This window comes from Rhinolophus sinicus, linkage group LG03, assembly GCF_036562045.2.
Source record: "Rhinolophus sinicus isolate RSC01 linkage group LG03, ASM3656204v1, whole genome shotgun sequence".
NCBI classification, from domain to species: Eukaryota; Metazoa; Chordata; class Mammalia; order Chiroptera; family Rhinolophidae; genus Rhinolophus; species Rhinolophus sinicus.
Window position 1 is genome coordinate 38,379,571 of NC_133753.1, and position 24,009 is coordinate 38,403,579.

A 24,009-nucleotide genomic window follows, 5' to 3' on the forward strand; every position below is an offset into this window, starting at 1 on the left:
GGAACCTGCTAGCTAGTAATGTCATAATTATACAGTGTGCAGACATACATATGATATGCACATTTTATATGTAAAAGTATGCAATATTCTTACATTTTGCTTCATGTCAGCTGTTAGTGGGTCAATGGGTGGATCCTTTACTAAACTTCTTAAACGAAGACGTCTCTGAATGCTCCACAGCACACATAATCCTCATCCTGAAAAATGAACTATAGTGGAACTTCAAATATCTAAACCTAGAGAAAACCGATTTTTGATAAAAGCAATGGTCTATGAAAAATGATTAGTGTGAACGACCTAACCTGCCCTCAGGAGGCAGTGAATCAGTAGTCTTGTGGAGCCATAAGGAAGCCTGAGGCAACAAGAAAAGTCAGTAAACAGTGCTATGTTTAAAATTTTTGTATTTTGCTCATCATAGGTTCTTGTTTTTTGCATTCTGGTTTTAATATTACTTTTCATTACTGAGTTTTTTGGTCAAAAATTTTTTTATGCCCATCACTTTAATCCTGGTCATGCGTATCAGTGACTGATGTCCTCCAGCTTTTCCCATGCTCCTAGCCAATAACAGCATGGTGGGAAATTCCACTTAGGTAGGTCATTCCTGTCCCATATGTACTCCTACAGGGAACCTTTGCTTGGGAACTAAATCCTCATCTAGCTTTTTCAGAACTGCACTGCAGTCTGAAGCCCACCTGACCCCAATCCTCCCTTCCATTTCTTTCACAGTTATCAGAATTGCAATGTGATATGAAGACTGCCCCACCTTCTGCTCTCTTCCCCTTTATTCTTCATAGATGCCGCCCTCCCATAAATCTCTTGCACATTTAATCACATCTTGGCATCTGCTTTTGGAAGACCCAAACTGACACACTGAAAACTGAAAGGAGTGTATTATAAATTAGAAAATGTATAATATAGATTTAGAACTTTTTTTCAGATTCTAAGTTGTGTGAGGTACGGATATGTTTTTTAAACAAAATACAAAGCCTTTGGATTTTATATATGAAGTTTTAATTAAGAAGAAATGAAAATGTATTAAGATCAATTTATTTGAACTCACATCCAAGAAGAAACACTCAACTTCAATATTAGAAATAAAAATGGAAACAGTCTTCTTTTTGGGTAAGGGGTGGATCATACAAGCCTGATTGACAAGGGTACTAATAGCTTTGTGAAATTACTCTTAAACTCTGTATATTCAAGTATATATCAAGTTTATACTTGGTTTATATCGAATTTATCCAGTTCTAGCAAAGTTAACACAATTTAAGTAAATCTCCTTGAGTTTTACACTCTCAAGTCTGAAGGCCTAGATTTGATTATAACCACCGCAAAATGATTCCAGGCATACCTTGGAGATGTTGCAGGTTTGGTTCCAGACCACTGCAACAAAGCAAATATTGCGATAAAGCAAGTCACATATATTTTTTTGGGTTCCCAGTCATATAAAAGTTGTGTTCACACTATACTGTAGTCTATTAAGTGTGCACCAGGTCTAAAAAAAGTATATACCTTAATTAAAAAATACTTTATTGCTAAAAAATGTTAACCATCATCTGAGTCTTGACAAAGATCACTGATCAGAGATCACTATAACAAATATAGTGAAAAAGTTTAAAATATTGAGAATCATCAAGATGTGACAGACACGAAATAAACAAATGGCTGTTGGAAAAAAGGTGCCAAAAGACTTGCTCAACACAGAGTTGCCACAAACTTTCAATTTCTAAAAAACCCACTATCTGCGAAGTACAATAAAGTGAAGCACAATAAAACGAGGTACGCCTGTATCTTCACTTCCTGCAAATGTAATCAATTTTTAAAATAACGTAGGCAAACATCAATTTTATATAAACCTTATTAAGAGCTGAAGGAAATTGCAACTCTTTCATCTAATTCCATGTTTCCCCGAAAATAAGACCTAGCCGGACCATAGGTGCTGATGCATCTTTTGGAGCAAAAATTAATATAAGACCCGGTCTATATAATACTGTGTCTTATATTAATTTTTGCTCCAAAAGATGCATCAGAGTGGATGGTCCGGCTAGGTCTTATTTTCAGGGAAATACGGTTGCTGGGTCTAAAGCATAAATTCAAATTGTACTGTTATCTTTATTGTCATATCCAGCCAAGAAAGCCTATTACAGACTAAAATAAGTGAACGTGAATCTGCAGGGTCCACTAAGGGGATACTCTGAAAACCTATTATCACATTAGTACTTAACAGCTGTACAGAAATTATTTTCAAGTATGCTCCAAGGGTCATCTCTTAACTGAAGAATTAACCTCCGGAAGTCAAGTGACAAGTATTATCTACATTTTATATGCTAGGGAATGAAGGCAAAGAAAAACTTAGGATTGAGTATCCTATTCAAAATTAATTAAAAAGTTAAGGAAAAACAGATTGGCTTTATTTGAAATAAGATTCATATGCCCTAAATCTCTTTCCATTGGCTTATATCCATTAATCTATATTTCAACTTAGAAGCCAATCCATTTCAAAGTTACCTCCATTTAGTGTCTAATATCTTAATGCATTAGAATAGTAGACAGACTCTTGTAGTGTTGCTTATTTCTAGTAGACCATTAAAAAGTAAAACACTTTGTGCTTCCTCTTCATTTTTTAGAAATAAAAATGAATGTAAAACTCATTACATTAAAACCAAAATTGTAAAGAATTTTTTCCAAAGTGGAAACAGTAATTTGCTTGACTTAAAATCTTTTATTCATTTGGGTATTAAACTACCTAACATATAGGGTATTTTAAATTTAAACATTGTTTTCCTTGTGTCGTCTCCAGGAATGTCTTATAATTATTCTAAGTCTACTTGGCTGTGAAATTTGCTCTACCAAAACAATACATAACCAATTTCACTCTGATAATTTAAAAGTGGCAAATACTACTTTAAATGAAAACTAAGAGTATATTTGAGTTAGGTCTCAAGGTTTTTGTTTCATAGGAAGGATGTTCTCAATTATGTTGATCTATAAAATGATCCAAACTTCAGAGACAGGAAGCTGGTAACTTGATTTATCTTCTTAATGGCTTTGGCTTATGAATAAATGATAATGGTTTTTCTTATAAAAATGGAATTTGTATAATGATGAGTCCTGTTTGCCACATTTGTTCTACTTTTAAAAAGATTTCTAATTACTAAGACATTCTTTATATTATTTATAATAGTAAATCAAAACTTTAACTGAAAGTCATTCTTTAACCACAGTTTGCCATTAGCTGAAATTCAGGAAAGAACACAGGTCTGATCACCAAATCGATAAATCTAGCCACAGGCTAAAAGCTTCCTTTAATCTTCTTCCTATTAGGTCTTCCTTTAAATTAAACCATTCCCTCTATGCATTATTTAAGTGAATGGCATGGTGATAGAAAGATCACATGATTATTTGCACAAAAAATGCTCAAGGAACCTAAAAAACTCCATCAGCATATTTCAGGAATTATAGTATGAACGTAGATGCTGTAGCTTAAAATGGGGGGAGGGAGAGTGCGGTTAACGTCCTGAAAAGCTTCAGAGAGAAACAGAAAAGTCAAGTTTATTTCCTGATTAGTTCAGGACGATTCCCAAAGCACAGTTAAGTGTTTGGTCCAGAGTAGCTATTAGTGATTAAGTAGTTCCCTTTCACTGTCAAGGCTCTCCCCTGAGGTAATGCCTAAATTCTTAATTTTAATATTTTATCTTGTTTCTTTTAGTCTCCTCCTCTTACCAATGAGCTCTATACACATCCACCAAGCTGAGTGCTTTCTTAACTCTAGACTTTACACTTTTCAAATGCAACGTCTAACTTAGAGTTACAGAATTTATATTTAGATATATCTTCCCACATTGTCCCTCTCAAAACTTACTAATTTGATTTATATATTCTAATTACATTTTTAAAAGTTTCTGAATATCAGATGCTCTTCCAAATATGTCCTCACAAAGTAACTGAGAAAAAAAGGGTTAACTTTTCTAAATTACAATCTCTTAATGCTTTAAAAAATTTATCATTACTCTTTTCTTTTTTCCTTCACGGTAAACAACACCCTTCTCAAATCTTTGTATTTCTACTTTTCAGATTACTTTTCACTGTAGCAAATATCAAAGGAAAAATACGAACCATTTCAGAGTAAATGAGTCTCTTCCCTGCTCTCATTTCCTAGATCATCTACTTCAAGGCTATATGTATGGCAGTATTTTGAAAATGTTAACAGCTGTCACTATCTTGAAGTTGAAAAAATAAGCCAGGGAAAATATATCACAACCAGAGTGACTATATGAAAAGCTACGTAGATCTTGATTTTTATACAAACACTAATTTTTACCATTATAAAAGATAACATAATTATGCTTCATTTTTCTTTATAAAATTACCTTTTAATAGAATATTTGTTAGCTTGTCATCCCTTAAGTTTTCTGTACTGATAAAAAGTTATTTTTAAAAGAAAAATATTTAAAATAATAATTGTTTCACAGAAACAGAAAGTCTCATTATCAAATTCTGATAAAAAATTATAATCATGGGTAGTCTTACCATACTATTAATTTTCTTTCACCAAAGATGAATATTTAGGAAGTGTTATATTGGTAAATAAGATAAGCTTCTCAGTGATCTACAAAAGTGCCACAACAAAGATGAGGTAGTGAGATTTTTCTTTTGTAAAAGAGAAATATCATCTTCAGAAGAGATATTATCCTGACATTGGTGTTATGATATCCTGAGCCTCATCATTGCTAAGAGAAGTGCTATTTTAGTAGCTATCCTTCATCGGAACCAAGACAATCTTGAGATCACCGAGAAAAAAAATGCTAGAAGATAATGGTAACAGATTTCCTTGGTTTAATTTTGAGATAACTGCTAAAAATTTATTTTAACATTATTTAAAAATGCCATCTTTATGTTAGCAGCAGAACTGCGTGAAAGGGAAATGCTTCTTCAACATAAAAGCAATGATACTTAAGAAATATTTGTTCTAACTGGGAAATTTGAGTCAAATTTCTTTCAACCCAGGTAGAAGGCGCATCCTATTAGAGCTAAACTAGTATCAAGAAATCAATTACTAAGATGTTAAAAATGCCAATTTACAAAGGGGTAAACAGCTCACCAGAAGAAACAACTATCTAGGAAATATATTATTCATGGATTCTTTTAAAAAGAGGGGATGGATAGGATATCACTCTATTTAACCTATTATGCTGGGATAATAATGTTTCTAAAAATGCTTTTCTGTTCTCAGGATAATAAATTTAAAACATTAGACCTGGTGCCCAGTACTGTTCAGTATGGCATAAACCATGTAGCTCTCAAAATGTTTTCCTTTTTCTGAAACTACAGTAAAGACATGTTAATTCTGAAGGTAAGGAATAATTATTTGAACCTCGAAGGTCAAAAACAATATTAAGCTTTCTGAATACTAAGCTCTGAATACTAAGTTTACTGTTTGAATCTTTATTCACGCTCAATTTAAAATAATGAAAAACGACTTAGGTAGTCTTTGGTTACCAATGGAAATTTGTGTCTGTTTATGTTTATAAATTGTGGCATCTCTCCAAATAATAGGCTCAGAGTTTCTATAAACGGGCTAAGTAGAAGCAACAGTTCATAAATAAACACAGAAAAGTAGCCCGATAGTTACTTTAGCACTTTAGTAACTACTAGTTACTAACAGTATTCTCATTATTTTTAAAGCTTCCAGTGAGAAAGGAACAATATTTATGTTCTGAAGACGGTAACTCCTCCAGGATGTGAGAAAGATCTATTTAAGGAATAACAAATGACCACGCCACTTGTAGAGGAAATTCACCTCCAAAATGTTCTCATTTGATTCTTACTGACAAGGTCAAAGTTAGCAATACTGCTTTATAGTTAATATTTAAAATGAAAACACATCAAGTTTGATTTTAAGCCATTTTGTTATCTTTAACATCCCTATTAGTAAATTACAAAAGTCAATTACATTAGTATGGATTGTGAATTACAACACACTTAGCTTTACACTGAAGAATTTTAAAGCTCTGAAAAGGGGGATGGAAAAACTATTTTATGTATAGGAATGCCAATGGCATAGGCTAACAAAGGCTTTCATGTAGGAAGGGACATAGGATTATTTCGAAAGGAAAGTATGAAATACAGATTCTTTGTGTGTGAAATGCCTACCAAATTTCAAATATCCCTGGATCATATGCAAATTACAATTAAGGAAAAAACATTAAGTATACACCCTACATGGTAAAAACAAACACCAAACATCTGGTCACAAATATCCTTAGTGTGTAACTTTAAACAATTAGTCCCTAGTGTGTATCCTTAAACGATTAGCGTACCATAAGAAAAATAAACTGATCTGGAAGCAAAATTTAGGGCAGAGGTTTATTTTGGACTTTTAACTGCCCTGGTAGAAAAATTCAAAATGGCATAAGGAAAAAAAATATTAAATTCCCATGTTCCTACTCTTTACCTAGCATTGTTCTGGTGCATCAATCCTGAGTACTCTAACTTTAGATTTATAGTGATATTCCTTCAGATATAATTTCATGGAAGAAGGAATTGGAAGGGCATCAATGCCATCATAAGTTGTACAGTTACAAATAACTGTTCTGCATATATGCTGCAGGGAAAAGGGGAAAGTCCGAATTAAAGGAGTGGATAAAAGTGGTTCGAAGAACATACAGGCACTTGGGTCCTTATAATGTTCTAGGAGCCCAGTAATGTCAGGAGAATGGAAGACACAAGGATCATGTGCGTCAAAGCTAAAGTTGTGATTCCACTGTTCAATTCTAGCATGAAGAGAACGACTATAGCGTCTAAAACTAACAGAGAATAAATAGTCTTCCTGTGCTGAGTCTCGAAGTAGAAAGGTACCCTCTGGTTTTCCTTCTAGTAGAGCTTCAGCTGCATATTTATCCATAACTCCCCAGTAACATGGATTGTTATTGATCTGAAGGAGGTCTGGTACAAGACAGTGGACATAATCAATCTGGGTGTGGTACTTAGGAGGCGTCTCCAACTGCAGAATTTCTTCATCCATTTCCCATTTGGGTTTGTTTCTTTTCCTGGAACTTGTGCAAAGTGTTATAATTTCATCATCTGAATCCATGTCACTATCTTCTATACTGTTATTTGAAACCAGGTTCATCACAGACCCAGTCATAGGACCACCTCTACACGAAGCATTGTTGGTGGTTATGACACAGGGCTGAACAGTGGGATGTGAGAAACAGTTCATCTCTTCTTCCACGTTTCTTCTTTGTCTTAGCTGACCATCCCTCAATTCACTCTGAGACAAGTCTGTGCTTACCAATTCATCTGATTTGGGATTTATAGGAGCAGTGTGTCGTTTAATAAAATGCCACCTAAAGGCTAAATCGGATCGAGGTGGGAAAGGACACTTATCTAACATGAGTTCGCTGATATGAATTTTTCTTTTAGATGGAAGCCCTGAAGAGTTCCGACTAGTACAATTCTTTATTGGAAAACACTGCCCCACAGCATCTTGCAGTTTCTGTTTAAGAGACCGACCTAAAAATCTATGCCCACAGGAATGATCTAAATCCAATTCGATGGATGAACAGCTGTGTTTTCTTTCTTGGCTCCTTAAAGGATCTTCAGTTTTCTCTACAGCATTCACTGTTTCAGCATCTGAACAACTTTCACTCTTTTTTGACCAAGATAACTTCTTTCCACTCCACACATAACCGTCCTTTCTGTCAGCACTTCTACTCCGACTAGTTTTGGGCCTTACATCTAAATTTTTACTATTGTTTTCATTATTTTCTGCCATTTTAACAATAAGCCATAAATTCCAGTGTTATAAATACTATTTTTTCAGTTTTTCTGGCAGGAAGTTTCTTCTGGGTACTTCCTGGATGTACCTAAAGGGGGAGAAAAATCATTAATCATTTGTCATTCACATTGTATAGTTTACATATTAAGCCTCAATTAGATACAAGATTTTAAAAAGCGTAATTAGTACATGAAAAAGATAGAGTACTTAAATAAACCATAAACCAATAATTTCACAGTGCCATGGAGTCAAGAATCAGAGTTCCTTTCCCACAGCTAATTTTCAGTGTAGATTGGTAAAAGCCAAGCCCCCTCAGTCAAAATATATGCTCAAAATGTGAATAATTAATTCCTAGTCTTGAGGTACATCTTGTGGCAATCTCTTCTCCCTTATTTTTTAAAATTTCACAGCAGCCCAGTAAATTTGTTGTAAGAGACAGTGAGAAATCTATCAGCCGGTGTTTGAGGAGCATCGCCCTGTAGAGGTCCTCCACTTCCCTCTCCTTGTTTTTACTCCTAGTGATTGAAAATATTAAGTTTTAAGTTATAAAAGCTGTTAAGAATGTATTAAATAAATAATCACCACTGAACAGTACAAACGCCATGCAAGCATTTCCAACACAGTTTTGTCAACTCATTTCAATAACTGGTCAACTTCACTATCAGTCTAGGCAGTTTATAGAAAATATAGAATTGGATAAAAATTTGGTATTACACACACTTTCTTGTATTGATAATTTTGAAAAGCAAGCAAGCAAATTTCTACAGGGCAATGCCTTCCCTATGAAATTGGCCAGACATACTAAAATTTATAATGTAAGATACTGAGTTTTATAAGGACTAATAGTAATGACTGGTTGTAGATGGAATTTAGTTAATTATTCTTAGGTGGAATAAGATTTAAGTCTAAAATTGGGGGAAGGGGCCTATAATTTCAAATATTTTGAAATTAAAGTTGAATTTTGAGACTAAGAACATCAATTGCACTAAACATGCTGATTACAAGTTTCTGATTATGGTTGAGGAACATTAACAATCCCAATAGTCAAGTAAATGTTTAGAGCCACTTGAATCTATTTTAAAAACAGTAATGTTGGGAACAAGCATCTGCAGTGGCAAATATGATTGTCACATATGCTTAAAAGTGTGAACCAAAGATACAGACTTGCTATATAAAGTATTCCATTTCTTAACATTGAAAAGCATCTAGTGATTACAGTTATTATTTTGATTTAGTGAACTCACTGGTACATAATTATTTAAAAGCCATAGGAAAAAATATTTTTAAATCTAATTTTGAAAGAAACATCATTATAAATAATGATGTACTAAAGTACATCAAAATTATACTCAACAGTATGTTTTGGTTGTTCATTGACTAAATTCCACTGAACAAAAATAAAGAAGCAGAAGCAACAAAGGAGGCAGAAGAAAATGAAGTCATTGATTAGAAGAGACACTTACTTGTTATTGCCTAAGAGCTTATACTTTAATATATTTTTCAGGATAAAAATATAATAAAGGAGTCCTAAGCAGATATTGTTTATTAATACTGCATAATTTCAATATTTTGAATTCAGCTCAATGTGAAAAACATTATCATCTAAGATTTGAAATGCCCGTTGCTTTTACTTACTAAAGAAGTATCAAAATAGTATTTTAAAAAAGTATCTTTTTTATTTTTATTTTTAGCTATATGACCAATTTTACTCCACTGGATGTGAGATCCCTCCTCTGGCCTCCTTGCTACTTTAGTATAGTGTCATTTATTCCTTTATTTCTGTATTTCAGCTAGGCTCTCTACCTCTATTCTTGATAACATTTCCCATCTTGACCAGGGCCTACTTCAATTTTTCCCTCTCAGTTTCTCTCTGCCTTCTGACACAACCAAGTCTCCTATAAAATCTTTTAGTGATTCTAATGCTTCCTTTAGTTATAACTGCTGCTTCCCATTATTGAATTTCTTAATGAGTAGTGTAACTTGATTTCCCCTCAAAATGAAAACAGCTTTCTGTTTTTTTCTGATTATGGAAGAAATAATTATCTTTGAAAATGGTTAAGTGAAAATCTTTTTGCTCCATCCTCTCAGTCCAAAACAAGAAAAAGTGGAAAAAACCCCACAAACTTTATCTTTAATGAAACTGACAGGTTTCTATAACCTGAGTTATAAAACATCAGGACAGAAAATGAATGGAGGAGCAGTAACTGGCCCAGAAGTGGAGAGGTGGGTGACACAGGCACAAAGGCGACATGGATGAACAAGAGCAGGCAAATCCCAAACCCAGAGGCACCAGATGCTACAGAAAGTGTAGGTGGAGGACAGGGCGGAAAATGGGAAGGTGGGTTGAAAATCTCTGCATAAGAGCAGTTAGATCCCTCCGGTTCTTACTCTCACAGATGAGACATTTGTTTGGAGAAACTGAACCAGAGAGGCTCAGGACTTTGGATACTAGACATAGCAAGGTTAGAAGGGAAGCTTGGGACTAAAATCAGAATGAAAGTTCCCTGCTCCCTTCTTCCATCCAGTTCCCAGACTTATACCTCCTAATAGGAGACTGGAAGGTACTTTGCTGGAGAAATATAATGGCCAAAGAGAAAAGACCTATAGATGCTGCTCTCTGGGAATCCTCCAATAAAAAGCTGGGAGGCCAGTCAACCAGGCAGTGAAGCTCACCAGTCTACATGCCCCGCCTACTCACATACAGCTCTCAGGCAGCGCTGCTGTGCTTTATTCACTCTACAATATGAATTAATACTCACAGGTTATCAGAGTTTTGAAGAAAGCTTCTAACGTAAAGGACAGACTAAAACATATGGAACTTAGAGAAAATAGTAACCATGAAAAGAACAGAAAATAAAATTGATTTCTTCCACGTTAAGAGAAGATATTACACCTGAATGAGTAAGAGGTGGTGTGGACAACCACAGAATAAGAAAGTTATGGAAATTAAAAACACAATTGCAGAAATAAAATATTCAATAGGAAAGTTAGAGATGAAATGAGGAAATAACAGGAACTAGGAAAAAATGGTTAACTAGACAGAAAAGGTAAGAAAATTAGAGAATCAATACAGACATTTCACAGAAAATAACAAAATGGGGGGGAGAAATAATCAAAAAAACTATATTAGAATATTTCCCAGAATGGAAGGACATAAGCCTCTGTATCGAAAGAGCCCCCGTGAGCGCCCACCACAATGTGGGGGTAAAAATACACATCAAGTTACATTAATCTCAAATTTTAGACTCCAGAGATGAGGAGGAGATACTAAAGCTTTCCTATCTTATATGCTATATATTATATTGCATGCTTAAAAATTTGTTAAGAGGGTAAATCTCATGTTTTTACCATAATAAAATAAAAATAAGTAAATAAAGTAACCAAGCCAAAAATATAAAATAAAATTCAAAATCTTCGTGAAGGAAAAAAGTCACAATCAAAGGACTGTAAATAAAATGGCACTTGGTTTCTTAACAGTAACATTGGAAGATAAAGGCTAGTTTCTAACCTTGAAGAGATAACCAGCCAAACTATCAATCAAATGTAAGAATAAATAAATTTTCGTATGGGCAAAGGATCAACAATTTTACCTCATATTGATGATGGCTCTTCTAAATTTAGAGTGTAAATCCAAAACAAAGATGCACACAAACACAGGAAACAAGACATTTAACATAGAAGAAAGGAAATGTGAATTCCTGGGCTGATAAAGAAGAGAAGTTTCTGGACAACAGGGTACCTGGAGCTGCCAGAGATCAACTTGTCCCTGTAACCACACAGGACACAAGGTTCCAAGGTAGATCTTAAAGAAAAAAATAGAACTGACTTTTAGAAAATTCAATTGAGAAGATAAGAAGGCAATGGAAAAAGAATTGGGTAATTATTGATGACAGAAAAATTCAAACATTATATAAGAAAGAAAACAGAATGGTAAAACACCTGGTAAAACATTTAAGTAAGTTGTTGGAACTTTTAAGACGAGCTATATATTTTTCTTTTACAAAATGACAAGTGTTCTAAATTTGATTAACTTTACTGGGATAACAAGTGGCTCTCAGAAGCTACTTAGCAGATACATTAAGAAATAAATGCAAAACAAAACAAAATTGGTCACTTCATGGTATAGGTTAACATCTTAACAATTACTGAAAAAGTAACTGCTTAAAAAAACCTTATGCTATGGAGAGACCCTTTTAGAAGATATTCAGAATTTCCTTTACTATTACATAATTTTGTTATAAAAGAGGATAAACATCATGTGTATAAATCTCACATCTTTACATTTAAATACACAGAATAATTTTCTAATCTCTTCCAGAAGTTTCATTAAACCAAAATTCTTTTTTAAAAATTCAATCACATTGCTTTAAATAAAAATAACATTATTTTTAGTGAGAACAAACTATTTTTTATTGTTATGTTTAAAGACTAAAGATGAATTTTTAAAAAAGTGCACTGTTGTCTTGCTTATAGATGTAAAATCTGAATGTAAAAAAAATGTAGAGTTTTGAATGTAAATGAATCCTTCCAAATAGCCAATCATTAATTCTTTTTTCTTCTTGAATTGAGCATTAACTGACATACAACATTATTAGTTTCAAGTATTCTTGGAATTTTATACATACTTTGTATAAATGAGGTAGAAGAGGAAATGCAAAATGATAAAATGGCTTTACTACCAATTTTAATGTAGTATGGAAATCAGAGATGAAACATTGCAAGGATCTGCTGACACATCAAAGATCTTTCTTGGTAGCTGCAAAGAAGCTTTTTTTTTTAAGAGGGTGGAAGAATCACTTGGGAGAAGGTTGCTTTGGCTCTTGGTTCAATAATATTTTACGAAGACAGTTAAGTTACTTTGCTCTGTACAGTGACATCTTTAAAAAAATATTATTTCTTAGTGAGCCAGAGGCATATGTCCAAAAAGCAAGTTTATATAAAAGCCTTTTTCAAAAACCAAGTTCTTAGAGTCCATAGTCATTTGGTCCCTGGTTATACAACCAATTGTAATGACAGTGGTAATAGAATGAATACCCAACATGGCCACTGTACACTAACAAAAGAATAACATTAATTAGTTCTATTGAATAAGGCCTGGAAGGTGATTTTAAATCAAGATCTCTATAGAAACTTATTGTATTTATTAGTTATTCATTGAACTACTATATCTACTGTGGTAATGTACATCTAGGACAAAAATTCATGTAAATACTAAATTAAAATAAATTTGATCCTATAAAGACTACTTTACTATACTACATAAAGAATTCATGAATAAATAATTATTCTGGTAGTGAGGCAGCCCTGGTATTTCCTTACCAAATCCATGATTCCAAAGTTTACCTGTCATGTGTCCCCAAACTCGCTGAAAAGCACTCTGATCGTAGCCTGTGATATTTGAGTTGGATTCTGTGGGTCATAGTTGTTATTTGATCATAGCCTGATATTTGAGTTGGATTCTGTGGAAACATTTAGGCTCCACAAACAGAATATTCTAGATAGTAGATAACAGATGAATTCCTTGGATTGTTAAAGAAAAAAAATATGAAAAATGGGTTGGTTTGTATGAGAAAAATCTCAGAACTGAAAAAATTTCTTTTTCACATCATAAAAGCAATACAGGTTCATTTTCCAGTATATATTTTAAAATACAGTTGACCTTTGAACAATGTGGGGGTTAGGGGCATCAACCCCCCCTTGCAGTTGAAAATTTTGTGTATAACTGTTAACTCCCTGAAACTTAACTAATAGCCTACTGTTGACTAGCAGCCTTATAGATAACATACAATTAATACATATTTTGTATGTTATATACTGTATTCTTACAACAAAGTAAGCTAGAGAAATGTTAAGAAGATCATAAGGAAAATACATTTATAGTACTGTGCTGTACTTACTGATACTGTTAAGTTTACATCATCTGTTTACAAGATGAATTGTCTGTTAGTACCTATATCCCATATTATATATAATAAAACACTGTAGATGCTATATTATATTACATAATATATGTATATTACTAACACTGGACATCAAAAATGAAAAGGTAATGTGTAAAAGAAATTCATACTTATTTACAGGTATAATGATTCATGCATTGATAACACAGAAGCAGCAATATAATTGCTTTGTGGTGGCTTCGTGTAACTGATACGATTGCGTCAGAATAGCCTAGCCTATTCACTGATGAATAAATTGTTATAAAATTTTTATGGCGTGCAGTATTACGGTTAGATTCATAATGCAGTATTGGAAACATTATTTTTTAAAAAACCACCTAGCTGTGATAATAGGCTGATAAACATTTTCTCCAATTATGACAGAGGCATACTGCATGGTAAGGTAATTCTTTGAAAGCAAAGTTATAAAACAGTGAACAAACTAACATGTTATTAATTTTATATTAAATATCACTTACCTATGCCTATGTAAGGATAAGCTATCCACTTCACAATACAAGTTTTGTACATGATGTTCTACATGATGAATAATTAGGCGATGATGATAAAAATGACACAAAAAACATCTCATACAGTTCTTGCTGTAGTTATTAGATTCTCACAGCAAGACACACACACACACACACACACACACACACACACAGATAACTTTATTAACTGTACACCATGATGATTATTTACTGTTCATTAAGTGGCAGTGGATCACCATAAAGGTCTTCATCTTTGTCATTTTCATGTTGAGTAGGCAGAGGAAGAGGAGGGGTCAGTCTTGCTGTTCCAGGGGTGGCAGAGACCGGAGAGGTGGAGAAGGTGGAAGGGGAGGTGAAACGCAGGCACATCTGGTGTAACTTTACGAAAATAACATTGTAATTTCTGTCTGATATTTTTGCCTTTTCATTTCTCTAAAATGTTTCTGTAAGGTGCCAATCCTTCTTCCACTGTTTGCTTTAGTTTCAGTGCCCGTACCATAGAATGGTCCACGTTGTAAAAGAAGTCAGAGGCCACCTTGAACAATCGGAACCCTTCTGTCTAATGTCAGTTTGTTTTCTGGCTCTGTTTCTTCTACGTCTTCTTCCTCATCTTCTGGCACTGGTTTGGAAGCACTCATCTCCATCAAATCATCTTCTGTTAATTCCTCTGGTGTGGTGTCTATTAGCTCTGCATTAAAAATCAGTTCAGGCAGATATCCTTTTTCCTCAATGACGTTCTTAATGGTGTCTTGGGAACTTGTCTGCTGCCTCTTGGTCGGCAGAAGCTGCCTCTTTTTCCTGTTATCTTGACATTTTTAAAGCCAAACCTCTTCCTAAACTTATCAAACCATTCTTTGCTGGCATAAAATTCTCTAGCTTTAGGTCCATCACCTTCCTTTTGCTTTAAATTGCCATATAATGACTTTGCTTTTTCTTGAATCATATTAGCATCTATAGGTATGCCTTTTTTAGGCATACCTGCCTAAGCAATCCTGCTTAGCAATCCTACATATAGCAATCCTGCACCCACACAGAAGCTGCATTTTCAAAATGAGATAATAAGGTATCTCGCAGAAAGTGCAAGGTTTTTGCGCCCACTGGTGTAACAGCAATGACAGCTTAATGAATTTCCTTCTTTTTTTACAATGGTCCTTACACTGGATTCATTTATCTTGAAATGACGGGCAACCACAGCTGCAGACCTCAATCTACAGTACCTATCAAGCAATTTAACTTTTTCTTGTAATGTCATGACTTTTCTCTGCTTCTGGGGAGCACTTCCAGGATCACGAGAGGCACTTCATTAAGTTAAGGTTTATGGTTTTGCACTAAATGTGATGAAATATATGCAAGAACCACAAAGTCACTTTTCACTGTGATACACAATTTTCTGGAGAGACGAATTACTCACATGGCAATTAGTGTCACATGGTGTTTTAACACAAGTATACCTCAATAGCAACAGGAAGTGGCTACAAAATTATTATAGTAGTATACTATATACTAAAGTTAATTTTATGCAGTTATAACTTAATACTGCATCTTTAGGTTTGTACATTTCTCTCCACTGCGTATGGTGCCATGTATGGTCTGTGTTTGTAAGTTATGATAAATTTTAACTTTTATAATAGATTTATATATCTTTTATGGTAGTAAATTGTCCAAATAGATTAATATACATTCATGATATCCCTTTTTTCTTAAGTTTTCAACATTTTTAGGCTATGCAGTTCACCTGTGAGTTTCTTCAAATTGTCACAAATGTCAAAAAAATTTTCCAGCATATTTATTGGAAAAAATCCACGTATAAGTGGAACTGTGCAGTTCAAACCCATGTTGCTCAAGGTCTCTTTTTTTCATGCTACCAAACCAGGGCTCATGGGTATTAACTGTATGTAAAAAAAAAAAAAAAGAATCATTAGCACTACTGCACCCTTCCTTCTTCTCTCCACTTACTTTCCTAATAATAGCTTGCTTATGCCAGTGTTCGCCAATCTGTAGTCTTGTGGACACTAGTTCTAAAAGATGTTAATACATGTTCTAGAGAAATAGGAGTTTCCTTGTCAAACAAGTTTGGGAAATGCTTCCCTCTGAAAGATTACAATGCATACTTGAGCAAAATGTTCCAAGAGGTACTTCAGTTAACAAATCTGCTTAAGCCATAGTTCCCTATATTTAACTTACCACAAATCCTTTTTGTGGAACAAATTTTGGGGAAACATTTAACTTGGGCTAACATTAAAATGAGTGTACATTTCCTGAGTATGCTAAAGAGAAATGTCCAGTAACCTGTAACTGAAGGACCTTAATCTAGAGTGAAGAGAGCAGAATACTAAGAGCAGGCAGTATATGGACTTCTAAAAGTGGAAGGACCTTAACAGAACCTTAGAAACCAGAATATTTAAGATATACTATTGTTAACACTTCAGGGAATAAACTGGATTGTACAGATGTATTTTTCCTTGTAATCTGTAATTTTTAATTATAAAAACAATATTGTTCATTATAAAATATATGGAACATTCAAGAAGTTTAAAGAAGAGAGAAAAATTATAGTTGATGCTTCAGCAACACATGTTTGAACTGCACGGATCCATTTATATGTGGATATTTTCCAATAAATATGACACTACTGTAAATATATTTTCTCTTCCTCCTGATTTTCTTAATAACATTGTTTTCTAGGTTACTTTATGGTATATAGTATATATATAACATATAAAACATGTATTAATAGATTACGTTATCAGTAGGCTTTACTGTCAACATTAGGCTATTAGTAGTTAAGATTTTAGGGAGTCAAAGTTAGATGCGGATTTTCATCTGTGCAGGGGAGGGGGAGATTGTGGCCCCTAAACCCCAGTTGTTCAAGGGTCAACTATAATTAAATTAGGCAATCAATTTAGACATTTTGGTCTGTCTTTTTGCAGTCTTTTTCCCCCCTGGTAAGAGCAATTTAGTCTAATGAGAAAATTTTTAAGTTTTATTTTATTTTATTATTTATTTTTTATTTATTTTAAAAGATTTTATTGGGGAACAGTGTGTATTTTTCCAGGATGTTTTCCAAGTTGTTGTCCTTTCAATCTTAGTTGTGGAGGGTGCCGTTAAGCTTCAAGTTGTCCTCTCAGTCTTAGTTTTGGAGGGCGCAGCTCTGCTCCAGGTCCAGTTGCCATTGCTAGTTGTAGGGGGCGCAGCCCGCCATCCCTTGCGGGAGTCAAACTGGCAACCTTGTGGTTGAGAGGATGTGCTCCAACCAACTGAGCCATCCGGGAGCTCAGTGGCAGCTCTGCTCAACGTGCCATGTTCAATCATTAGTTGCAGGGGGCTCTGCCCACCATCCCTTGCGGGAAATTGAACCTGGCAACCTTGTGGTTGAGCCCACTGGCCCATGTGGGAATTGAACCGGCAGCCTTCGGTGTTAGGAGCATGGAGCTCCAACCTCCTGAGCCACCGGGCCAGCCCTTAAAGTTTTAGAAATCCATAAATAATGACAATCTACAGTTTTTCACTATACCATATTTAAAAATGAAACATGGTACAGATGAAAGAGCATGAGCTGCTAAATCATCAAACATGGGCTAAAATGAAGACACTGACACTTACTAGTCACTTGAGTTAAAAAAATCTCATTTAGCTTCAGTATTCCCATTGTGAAATCTGGGTAACGCCAACTGCCTCATGGTACTATGGACAGGATTAAAACGTATGGAAACAGTATACAGTGAGCTTAATGAAAATACATATTAGCTAGCTGCCTACTCATAACTTTTCATGTGGAAGCTAATTTCTAAAAATGAGAGGTGGGAAAGTGGCAAAATTAAGATTAAAAAGGAAAGAGATGAAACAAAGGATACATACAAGGCTAGAAAATCTGCACAAAAACATACTTCAAAAAACTGAGGGTAAAGAGGCTTCAGCATTTCTGAAATATCACAAAGCACTTCATATTACTTTTTTTTTTTTTTTAAGGGGAACAGGACTTTATTAGGGAACAGTGTGCACTTTCAGGACTTTTTCTCCAAGTCAAGTTGTTGTCCTTTCAATCTTAGTTGTGGAGGGTGCCGTTCAGCTCCAAGTTGTTGTTCTTTCAGTCTTAGTTGTGGAGGGTGCAGCTCAGCTCCAGGTCCAGTTGCCGTTGCTAGTTGCAGGGGGCACAGCCCACCATCCCTTGCGGGAGTCGAACCAGCAACCTTGTGGTTGAGAGGACATGCTCCAACCAACTGAGCCATCCGGGAGCTCAGTGGCAGCTCAGCTCAAGGTGCCCTGTTCAATTTCAGTTGCAGGGGGCGCTGCCCACCATCCCTTGCGGGAGTCAAGGAAGTGAACTGGCAACCTTGTGGTTGAGAGCCCACTGGCCCATGTGGGAATCGAACCGGCAGCCTTCGGAGTTAGGAGCACGGAGCTCTAACCGCCTGAGCCACTGGGCCGGCCCTTCATATTACTCTTGATAATAAATGTGCTCTTTTGAAACAGTTTTAAATTCGTGGGCGGCCGGATGGCTCAGTTGGTTAGAGTGCAAGCTATGAACTACAGGGTTGCCGGTTCAATTCCCATATGGGATGGTGGGCTGTGCCCCCTGACGCCAACTGGACTTGGAGCTGAGCTGCGCCCTCCACAACTAGATTGAAGGACAACGACTTGGAGCTGATGGGCCCCGGAGAAACACACTGGCCCCGTAATATTTTCCAATAAAATTTATTTAAAAAAAAGTTTCAAATTCTTTAAAAATATTATGGGTGTATATAACCAAACTTTAATTATAAAAAATTTGTAGTTTTCCAAGCTTACTTAGTAAGGAAGTAGATTTCAACAGAAACAGTAGACAAAACATTTTTTAAGTGATTATATTCTTTTCATTACTTTATAATAACCACATATGCTTAACATTTAAGTTTGGAAACAAGTTTTACCTATAAACTATTAGGTTGGTGTAAAAGTAATTGCGGTTTAAAAGGTTAAAAATTGCAAAACCGCAATTACTTTTGCACCAACCTAATAGTATAAGGTGACTCTAGACTTAAATAAAATTACTTTTATGTCCTGTTATGCTTTACCAAATTCTAAGTTTTATGGCAATAGTTATGATTTGGAGAGGCAGTGTGAAAAGACTACGTTGGATTAGAATGGAAAAGACCTGGTTTCTATTTGCAGCTCTGACATTTGGTAGGAGTGTGACTTTGGACAAATCACAACCTTTCTGAATCTCAGCTTTTTCATTCATAAAACAGCGATTACATCTGTCTTCTGTGGTAAGGATCCAGCGTTAATGTAACAACACAAGACTCAAATACTGGCTGTTTTTAGGCAGGGGATCTAGGTAACTGGCAGTAGGGCTTTTACTATATTCCTTTTTATATCTTAGGGGGTTTACACATGTACAAGTATTATTTACCTCACAAATGAATTTAAAAGGCTGCTAAGTTTCAGGACACTTTCAGAGATAAAAAAATCTTCAGATTTCTAAACTGCTTTCAATATTATTTTTCCAATACTCTGTTCTCCTCTGTTATTGTTACACGCTTTTCCCACCTTATCTTTCACAGGATTAATGATTTTTGTATTAAGTACACTATCTTATTGAAAAGGTATTTTAAAAATTCCTTCCATAAGGCAATACTGATATGCCTCTTGGATAAACTAAAATTATATAATATTGCTTATATAGATAATACCACCACCAGTAAAATGGTAATATATTCATGTTCTCTCATCCTATTGTTCTTGAGACCAACAATATCTGTGAGCCTAAGGGTACTATGAGTGGTCACAATGGAGCAAAGCTAACTAAACTTCACTGCATCTGTGACCTTGGCATCATTTTCAGTGAGTTCATTCAGCTACCCACTCCTATGAGACATGCACTGTTAATAATAAATAAACCCATTTGGAAAATTTTGACAGCCATATCAGTGACAGACATTGGTTATTTTTTTTAAAGCTATGTGATCTTAAATAACCAGACAAATTTGCTAACATTTAAGTTACATACTTTTCATTACTGCAATATTATCTTGTACATATTATTTGAATGTGTTTTCCTCAACAAGACCATGAATTAACTCACCAATGACATTAAACTTTGCAGGCTTTTGACTGAAACAGAAACGGAATTGAGAAAACATACTAGCAAAAGCAAGACTACATTTTTTAATATTTGAAAATTTTTACTGGATGATGACTTAAACCATTTTAAATGAAACCACTAAATGCTCTCCCAAAGTACTCTGTTAATAACATGAGACATTAATAATAATTAGTTTTATACATCCATAAGTATCTCCTATATACTTCGGCAACTTGATGGAGGTAGGTATCATCTACATTTTATAGATATCTGTAAAAAAGTAAAGAAGCATATTCAAGGTCACACGAGTAACTGTCAGTCAAAATTAAAAACTAGGGCTGCTCAACTCTAAGGCCCAAGCTCTTTCCATACATGTGAAATTTGTAAAGGAAAATTTTCTTTAACCTATGAATCACATGGTTTGATTTCTAAGGCAGAGTGAAATGACAGAAGTGTGAACACCATTCATAATTTTAAAGTCACATGGTATTATAGATATAGTTAGGGCATTTTATAGCTAAAACTCTTGTTCTAATTTGCAGATTCTTCTTATGCTGAGCTCTGAATAGTACAACACTGAAATCTCATGATTTAGTCAATATAGAGATGAATATTATTAGAGTTCAGCTTGAACCCTACAGTCTATCCAATGATATTTACTTGGATAAAAAAGTATAAGTCTATTTAAAAAAAGAATAACCTCCATATACCATCAAGTCCCTCAGAAAGAACTGTCTCAGGTATGTTTTGCTCTAGTAAAAAATTAGCAATAGCTTGGTTATTTTCCCACAAATCCCGAGTTCTTTTTCAGCCATTCACTCTTCTTTATTCATATACCAAACTTCAGTGTTTAACAGGCCTATTTGGAGCCCCAGTACTCAAAACAACCCTTTATACAATGCCAGCACGGTAAGAACAATACCGCGGTTGTTCTAACTATGCAACCTTTCACAATGGCAAGAGATTGAAAAACAGTGGGGAAATCTCTACAACAGAAAAACGTCTCACTAATGTCAGTAACTAGGTATGACTGAGACTAGGTGGTGGATACCACTCCCACTCCCACACCCCTCCCACACACACACACAAATCATTGTGAAGGTTTTCATCAGAGACCGGTCTACCAACATGGAGAACATGAAGACACAAGCACAGCATACACTTAATGGCCAAGACCTTACCACAGATTGCAGGGACCGAACGAAGTAGTCAACAATATATGGTTTAGTTCTAGCCCCTCTCTTTGATCAAAATACGCACTTCAGTGAACTTGAGGTGGGGTCTGAACAGGAAAACTCAAGTTACTTTCTTCTTAAGGGATATAAGTAGAGTCCCAAAGATTAAGCATTAATGTACACGCCATACCTCCAAGGACCGCAAAACGAGATTAAGTCTTCCCTGCTTTTTATCTCGATAGAAATGAGGTGAGGGTGCATAGGATGCCAAGATTAAAGGCTTGAGAAGGGTCTCGTCTTCCTCCTCTCTAGAGAAGATGCCCAAAGATCTCACTCTCCAGCCCGGCCCCAAGGAGGGGCTGGACCCGTTCATGGACCTCTATAGGGTTGCTTGTGCGGAGAGCCTGGAAGGTAGCAGCGGACCCCGATCGGCAAGGCCAGGCAGCAACCACCCTTCCCCCACTCACCTCTCTAAGCGCAGTTTAACTGGGGCTGTCCGAGTAACTGCCGCCATCACCATCGCCATCAGTCTGGGTGCTCGCTGAGGTGAATAAGGAGGCCCAGCCACTCCTGCACCTCATGTAGGTCCTACAAGGCGGATGCCTTTCTGCAAGCTCCCACCCCTCGACGCCGGGTTTTCGTCTCAGACGTCGCGGTCACCGCCTCCACCTGCTCCCCAAGCGTTCCCACCACTTCCGTGTTCCGCTTCCTCCCTTTCTTTCTCCCTCTCCCAGCAACCGGCTTTTTTTCCCTTGCAGCCGGCGCGAAGCTGACGTCATTAGCCCGCGGCCTCGGTCGGGACCTGCGCTTGGTGTGGGCGGGCCGGCGCAGGCGTAGTGCGGCCAGCACGCCTGAGCGCGGGAAGCGGTCCTGCGCCGGTGCTTGCCTCCTTCAGTCGCGGAGGGTCAGTCACCCGGGTGAGTTCTTCCTCCCGCTGCTCGCGCCACGGAGAAGCGTGTCCTCTTCCCTGCTTGTTGTCTGACAGACCCTCTTTCTTTTTTCTGTTGGTGCCACTCGGGTGGGAGGAAAAGGGACTGTCGAGAGAGCGTGCCCGGGAGGAGACTAACCCCCGTTCTTACCCTTCAGCCCCGGGCGTTCCTCTTCTTTAAAATAATACTAGCTTTTATAAAACGTTTTCAGGTAGGTAAAGGAAAAGATGCCTGCCATACAGAAGCCGATGAGATACGGACACACAGAGGGACACACAGATGTCTGTTTTGATGATTCGGGGAGGTAACGTACTTTAAGAAACAAAAAACATTTCAGGTGTAAATATTAGAACGCTTATTCTTAGTATATGTCATATAAGTAGACTAAAATGACTCATACAAATATAGAAAAATAAAGTTTAAAATGGCACATATATTTTCCTTAGATTTATGTTTGATTCCGACTGTCATAGTAGTTTAAGGATATCAAAAAAGTTAACCAGTGTAAAAATCTTACTTACAGGGGAGTTGGAAAGATGTGGGCTTTCCCCCAGATTTTCCCTTTGTTCACTTTCTCACTGCATCTCCCATTATTAGTTATTTTATTAGTTCACTAGGTTTGTCAAATTCAGTAGCCTGTTTTATCTTTTTGGTATTTTATCCTCTCTTGGCTTTCATGATGCTATTTCATTTTTGTTGTTTTTAACTTTCTGATTTTTTCCCCCCTAATTTATTTCCTCTGCTTGATTCCTAAATGATGCTATTTACCCAGGGTTATTCTGGTCCCTTTTATCTTTCTAAATTCCATTCCTATGCAGCACTGTCCAATTGTGTGGCTTTCACTGTCACTTCTGTATTGATTCATTCATTGAAAAATATTTGCATGTCTATTCTGCTGAGGGCTAGAGTTACAATAGTGCAAACAAAGCACAATCTTTTCCTTCATTGATTTTAAGGTCTTTTTGGATTGACAGACATTGAGCACAAATTAATCACAAAAATGTACTTTTAGAATTACACTTAGAAATATTAAGTGATGAGCCTATCAAAGGGGAAGTTTGAAGAGGCAAGGAAGGCTTCTCTGAGGAAGTGTTTCTTGAAAAGAGATCTGAAGACTGAGTAAGCATTAAGAAGTATAAAGAGATAGGTGGTGGTGGCTGTGGGGTGGTTGTGTCAGCATTCAAGGAAGAGGGAGTACTGTGTGCAAAGGCCCAGTGGGAGTAGGGAGTGTAGTACGCTCAAAGAACTGAAAAAAAGCTAATGGTGCTAAAATACACAGAGTGATACAGAGGTTGACAAGAAATGAATCTGTGAAGGTAGCAGTGGGCATCCTATCCAAGATCTTTTGGGCTTTATTAAGGAACCTTGATTTTATAATAAAAGCAGTAGGAAGGTATTAAAGATTTGAAGCAGAGAGGAGATATGATCAGTCTCTTTTTGAAAAGATGTATATGAAGGATGAATTGGAAAACGAGCAGGAGTGGATGCAGAGAGACTGTTAGAAGGTATCTGTTAGTCTGGTTGAGTGTGATGGAACCTTGGGCTAGAGTAAGATGTGAGTATGGAGAAAAGAAGGTACATTCAAGAAATATTTAAAAGGTTAAATCAACAGGATGGATCAGATACTGATG

At 35.8% G+C, this 24,009-nt stretch overlaps 2 protein-coding genes across 4 annotated transcripts in view; one reads left to right on the forward strand and one right to left on the reverse strand.

The window, feature by feature from the left end:
* Positions 1-6,352: 6,352 nt before the first annotated feature.
* SOCS4 (suppressor of cytokine signaling 4) lies at positions 6,353-22,055 on the reverse strand. 2 transcript variants are annotated; one of them, XM_074327453.1, is made up of 3 exons: positions 21,917-22,055; positions 11,520-11,582; positions 6,353-7,868 (listed from the first exon to the last, which is right to left on the reverse strand). In XM_074327453.1, the coding sequence occupies exon 3, from the start codon at positions 7,775-7,777 to the stop codon at positions 6,455-6,457; it is 1,323 nt and encodes a 440-aa protein (XP_074183554.1). In that variant the 5' UTR covers positions 7,778-7,868; positions 11,520-11,582; positions 21,917-22,055; the 3' UTR covers positions 6,353-6,454. The 2 variants fall into 2 exon arrangements, with proteins under 2 accessions (XP_074183554.1, XP_019581309.1); XM_019725750.2 differs by lacking the exon at positions 11,520-11,582 and having other exon boundaries at positions 21,917-22,054.
* Positions 22,056-22,246: 191 nt separating this feature from the next.
* The window catches only part of WDHD1 (WD repeat and HMG-box DNA binding protein 1), a 45,748-nt gene continuing 43,985 nt past the window's right edge, over positions 22,247-24,009 (forward strand). For both annotated transcript variants that reach the window (XM_019725744.2, XM_019725747.2), the window contains exons 1-2: positions 22,247-22,366; positions 22,590-22,682. In XM_019725744.2, the coding sequence (XP_019581303.1) occupies positions 22,606-22,682 (77 nt within the window). In that variant the 5' untranslated portion in view covers positions 22,247-22,366; positions 22,590-22,605. The remainder of the gene's footprint in view (positions 22,367-22,589; positions 22,683-24,009) is intronic.